General features: G+C 40.7%; 1 protein-coding gene across 1 annotated transcript; it reads left to right on the top strand.

Annotated features, from left to right (window-relative positions):
- Positions 1 to 362: 362 nt before the first annotated feature.
- LOC311485523 (cell surface A33 antigen-like) lies at positions 363 to 4880 on the top strand. The gene is made up of 7 exons (XM_084540997.1): positions 363 to 543; positions 1195 to 1364; positions 1458 to 1674; positions 1915 to 2079; positions 2263 to 2379; positions 2506 to 2635; positions 3067 to 4880. The coding sequence occupies exons 1-7, from the start codon at positions 489 to 491 to the stop codon at positions 3494 to 3496; spliced, it is 1284 nt and encodes a 427-aa protein (XP_084397123.1). The 5' UTR covers positions 363 to 488; the 3' UTR covers positions 3497 to 4880.
- The last annotated feature ends 1009 nt before the right edge of the window (positions 4881 to 5889 follow it).

The raw sequence follows: 5889 nt of genomic DNA, 5'->3' as shown, positions 1-5889 counted from the left end.
ACACAAAGGTGATTGATACAAGAGAATAAATAATGAGGAAAAAAGAAAGAAAGACGTGTTTTTGTCAACAATCTGGACTATTGACAACGTAGAGAGCAGCTCAAGGTGGAAATGTCCAGTTTTGACATCTCTGACTGTGAATCTGTATTGAAAATGAACAGTGTGTGCTCCTGTTGTCAACAACTTCTGAGAAAATGTGTCCCATTCGCAGAGTGTCCCTGAAAAGAGAAGAAGACGTTTAAATGAGACAAGCCGAAACACGTCAGGTGGGCGGGACAAAAATGCTACCTGAGAAGAAGAAGGCGCAGTGATTGGCTGGCACCTCGATCAGTCAAAGTGGGGCAGCGGGCGCGCCCAGCTGCTCATCAGTAGCAGGTCTTTCTGTCTTGGGTTTTGATGCAAATGTATTCCGGGCGGCTTCTCTTCCCCATTTCATTGTAGATAAACCGAGCAGGCACAGAAGAGCCGGTGGAGATAAGTGAGAGAAAATGAAGGCCTTTGCCATGGGGAGGGGGATTTCTATCTTAATTCAGCTGTGTCTAGGTGAGTATTCTTGTAAGAAGAAAAAAAAACATTTGCTTCTTTCGTGTGCGCCATAGTGAACTGCCACACCTGTTTACGCACGACCAGGATCAACTGTTGAAAAGGTACAGGCCGAGATGCCTGTTCATAGGCAATCCTTCTTATTGGTTTGATTTGTATTTATTGTTATTATTATTATTATTATTATTATTAATTACATTAGCCATGGGCGATCTTGAAGTTGTTATGCTACAAACACTATTACTATAGAACGGTTTTGGTTTCTTTTAAAACGAAAGACTCGCCTTTGGATTCAGTCAAATGCATTTAAACACATTATTATTGTTGTTAATATTATTGTTTTAAATTGCTATCGTTTATTTTATCAATGACTGGTTACACCGGTCGGTAAACCGTCCATCACAAGTTCCCAGGAGCCAAATGTGACTTAATCCTCTCCTTGGAGAAAATAATAAGTTAACCCTGTCATGCAAAACTAAAACGATGACTAAAACATTCTTGTAGGAAACCAGGACATTGTTGATGTTTTGCTTATAAACACTCTCAGATACTTCTGTTGTGCTGTAAGCTGAAGTTCTCTGTTTTTATGCATTTTTATGCATCATTTCTGAATGGTAATGATCAATATGATTTCTCTTAAATCTATGACAGGGCTGTCAGGTGCGGGCGCCCTCACTGTGACCATCCCTCAATCCGAGTATGAGTTTGCCAGGGGCGACAACGTCATACTGCCCTGCAACTTTAGAACCACAGTCACCAACCCACCATCAGCCACCATCTCGTGGTTAGCATATGCTGTGGATGATATAACTGATGCAAGGGTCTGTATCTATCTATCTATCTATCTATCTATCTATCTGTACACATCAAAGAACAAGAAGTGAACATGTACTCTTGTTTTACTATTCCTCTAGACCTCGATCATTACCTACTATCATCCCGCTAAGCATACTGACATTAAAAAGGAGTATGATGGTCGAGTATCCATGGACGTAGACGTCAGCACTGGAAAGGCAAACTTGAAGCTTACCTCCATCTCACTGAAAGACAACGAGAACTTTGAGTGTCGCGTCCTGGTCGCAGGTGACGATGAGGGCACGACGTTCGCCTCGACACGTTTGGTGGTTCTAGGTAATGCTTCATTCGTTTTTAAAAGAACGAAAAGAAGAAAGAAATTCTGCTTTTGAGTGTTTTGAAGATGACACGATGCATTGTTTCTGGCTTTCATCTCGGCCTAATCTTTTAATTGATTGTTCAGTATCCAAATTTGTTACCAGTATCATGAAGCAAAATGAGTTGCTTCACTGTCAAATTACAGAACAAAAATCTTTTTATTTTTTAAATGATTTCCTTTTTCTTTTTGTTTTGTAGTTGCTCCGTCTAAACCCATTTGCAGCATCCAGGGCAAGGCAGAATACGGCCAGAACATCAACCTGACCTGTCTGTCTGAGGAAGGCTCCCCTCCACCCACTTATACATGGAGTAGTAAAGATGTCTCGGGTAACCCTCGGCCCCTAGACCCTAGAAGTACTCAAAGTAAGTACACAGCGGTGCACATAGATGAAAAGTTTACTCACCTGAAAAAGCACATACTTTTAATATCCACATTGAATCCTATGAGCAGTAGCAGTAGTGTATGATTTGTTGTCTGAAACCAGAAATAAATGAAATTTTGATTGCAAAGATGTGGAGTATATATGATTGATTTTTGTGTTTCAGAGGGAGGCGTCCTGTCTCTGTTTAATGTCTCCAAAGACACATCGGGATACTTCAGCTGCGTCTCACGAAACAAGATTCGCTCTGATACCTGCAACCTCACCCTCTCAGTCATGCCACGTAAGAGAAACTTCCTGAGAACACCTTTTTATTTGTTCTCAGTAAGTGCATTTTTACAGCATTCTCTTATTAATTCACGTCCTTCTTTTCTCCCGTCTCTCAACTCGCCTTCCCTCGACCCTGCAGCGTCCATGAACATTGGCTCCACTGCAGGAATCATTGGTGGAGTTGTCGCCGGGCTGATCGTACTCATCATCATCATCTATTGCTGCTGCCGCCGCCACAAGAAGAAGAAAGAGGAGGAATACGCCATGGGGTAATGTTTTTCTCCTTCATAAATGAAGACGGACACATTAACTGATGATGAACAAGATGCAACATTAATATCCGTTGGATGTCACTTCTCATATTTGCACTTTAGTGTTGGCCTATTTGCTCCATTAGATCAAAAGGCTTTTTCTCCTGTGTCTATTTCTGTTTGATGGACATGGTGTGTTTGCACGGCATGTTTTTATCAAGTGGAGCTTGGTCAAAACTAGCATTTTTTTTTTTCCACACAGGCAGCATCCAATTGAGAATTTGGACACTAACCCATGCTCCTCACTGAGTCGCATCTTGTTGCAGATTGTGAAAATATTCTCATTCACACTAGCAACCAGATTTATTTAACCACATTTGTTCACACTTAGTTGGAATGTTATTTTTTTTTCACCCCAAGTGTCTGACTGGTGCGTGTCCACTTTACAGAGCTCGTGAGGATGACTACCACGACCAAGAGTCACATCCTGAAAAGCAGGAGACCACACGGAGCAATGACGACTCGAAGAGGCCTGATGATGGCAGTGACCGCTATAAGGAAGGCAGTGAGCGTGATTACGATCGTCGCAGGGACTACGACGACCGGCGCAGCGACTACGACGACCGGCGCAGCGACTACACCGACCGCCGCAGCGACTACGATGACCGCCGCAGCGACTACAATGACCGCCGCAGCGACTACGACGACCGCCGAAGCGACTACGACGACCGCCGCAATGATGATGACCGCCGCTACAATGATCGCAGAGATGCACGGTATGCTGACGACGACCGTTACGATGAGCCCTATGACGATCGTGACCGTGACAGACCACCAGTGCCGTCTAATAAGCCACCAAGGAGGGACTATGATGACTAAGGCCCCTAACCTCAATCATATTTAGTTGACTTTACTGCTTAGTGGATCTAGTTGTTACCTAATTGGCTCAATCGACATTTTAACAAAATGAATCATTATGGCTTATTTTATTTTTGAGAGGAACATTTCTGAGAGTTGAGATTTTTTACTAACTTACTATAGGTGTGACTGAGAGGAGACATGGAGGATTAGTTTGGGAAGGGGAGGCAAACCAAAATGGCGTCCACAAAGGCCGTGTGATCTGTGTTTAATAGGGGGTAGGTGGGTGGGGTCAACAGTTGAAATCTCCAAGTGTGGTACAAACACTGCCTGGAAAGATTTGTGCCCACATTATAAACAGCGCACATTAGGAACTGAACAAACATTTCACAGATTCCGGAAAATTAAATACAGCTTTACATTTTAAAGTAAACTATTTGTCTCATTTATTGGCTCTATATCCATTCTAACAAATTTAAAAAGCCACACGAACAGTGCTTCCGACTACCCAGGCTTAGTTATTTGTGCTCATGATGGTAGCTTGTATAATGCAAATTTGTGCGGAATGAGAAAAACGGAACGAATTGTAATTATTGTCTCTATATGTCTGCTTTTCTTAATGTATTTTTTTTTACTAAGATAATTAATCAACTGCTTTCACACGATCAAAACTGTGCCATGCTTTTTAATCATTAACCTTTTTTTGAGTAATACACAGAAGACAGTATGTTTTTGTTTGGAAGGGCCACTTAGCCTGTTGAAATGTGCATGAATAACTTTACAACTGTCCAGTCTGGTTTGATGACATTTTAAAATGACTGACTGAACACCGAGACAAAACACGTGACTCGTGCGGTATGTTGGCAGATGTGTGGATGTGAGTTTTGTAATAAAGAGATTAGGTAAGTATTTTATCTTCAAACCTGACAAAACCTCTGATGTTAGATAAACTGTAGGTGGTAGTTTTTTTTTTCTTTTGTTTTTTTTTTCTTTTTTTTACAAAGCTACATCCACACTAAAAATGTACTCAAATTATTTTTGTGTGAAGAGTTACTGTATATTTAACACGGGCCCGCTTTAATGCACTGTGCTTGACGTTATTTTTTTAACCACAATATTAGAATTACTAGCTAATTGTTGGGCTTGTTTATGTCTGGTTTAAGGTTTTTTTTTTTTTATGTCAACACTTTAAACACACATTTAGTCACGTCACCCTCAAAAATATTTGTTATCTTTAATTATTACAGTGGATTGTATTTTAAAGAGGTTGTTTAAAGAAGCTACTATTTGTCTAGAAATTAGTTTCTGATTGGGATTTGTCTAAATGTTTTTGTTTTTTGTAGTTAGTTTTGAGATGCATGAACTATGGTGTTGAAATAATGCTGAAATAAACTGCGCAAAGCAATGTCTCTGAATCTTGAACACTAGATGGCAACACAAACCTCCCAAACAACAACAACTCAGTTCGAGGATGATTACAACGCCCAGTTAAAGTTATAGTGTAGATACAGTCCTATATGTTTATTTTAACCGAGGGCTTTTCTCGTGTTTTAAACTTTTTTTAAACATGATTTCACCCTACTGGTTTCCTCCTTCACCACTTTGTATTGTGTTCGGACACGCTGGGTTGCTGCATCTGGGTGCCTCACACCCTGCTGTGTAAAGTTACACACCGAGCACCGACTATGGGGACAAGTAGACTTCAAAATAAAACTATAATGTTAATTAAAAATCTTTTCCCTTAGATAAAAGTCAAAATGTGAAAATGTAAAATATAGTTTTTTAGAATTAAATCCTTGACCAGTTGCCCTCGTTTCAGCATTATTGGGAACTGGGAATAAAAATAGAAATAAAACATTAGGAATTAAAATAAAAATAAAATCAAAACTCGTATTTAACAACGGTTACTACAGTATTGAATGACATTACAGTTTGTAGTCTCTGGGCATAGTAAAATAAACTAGCCTTCATTATATCCTTATATGTCTAACATTTAAAGCAGTCAACTGATGAATGCAAATAGTGATTTTATCTATTTTAAATAACAGAAAACAGTAGGACAATCTAAACAAAATTGACCAGCAGACTTCATTCTCCACATGTCCCCGTTCATCATCTTCATCTGAGCTTTTATTTTTTTAAAGGCCTCGGCGGAAGTTGTGGGCTTTATTTTGATAAGCTTGACGTTGGTCCCGCCGCCATATCACTGTGTGGGGATATTGGCGCCCCCTGCTGCTGAGAAGGTGCCATGCACAGAAGCTGTGTGTGAGAAAGGGAAAAGGGAGGGGGGCGCGGGGGACAGTTGAACGGACGGACGGACGGACGGGGGGGGGGGGGTCTGCTGTATAAAAGGGCTAAAGTCAGTCACTGTAGCATCCCCGGCTAAATGATGGTCATAGGCCTTGACTGATGGT

This window comes from Chelon labrosus (assembly GCF_963514085.1).
Source record: "Chelon labrosus genome assembly, chromosome: 3".
In the NCBI taxonomy this organism is placed as follows: Eukaryota; Metazoa; Chordata; class Actinopteri; order Mugiliformes; family Mugilidae; genus Chelon; species Chelon labrosus.
The sequence above is the reverse complement of the archived record's forward strand: the minus strand, read 5'-3'. Positions and strand labels throughout refer to the sequence as shown.

Coding starts and splice junctions, on each gene's coding strand:
- LOC311485523 (XM_084540997.1), top strand. CDS start 489: ATGAAGGCCTTTGCCATGGGGAGGGGGATTTCTATCTTAATTCAGCTG. Junction 544..1,194: donor CTTAATTCAGCTGTGTCTAG/GTGAGTATTCTT, acceptor AATCTATGACAG/GGCTGTCAGGTGCGGGCGCC. Junction 2,080..2,262: donor AGACCCTAGAAGTACTCAAA/GTAAGTACACAG, acceptor TTTGTGTTTCAG/AGGGAGGCGTCCTGTCTCTG.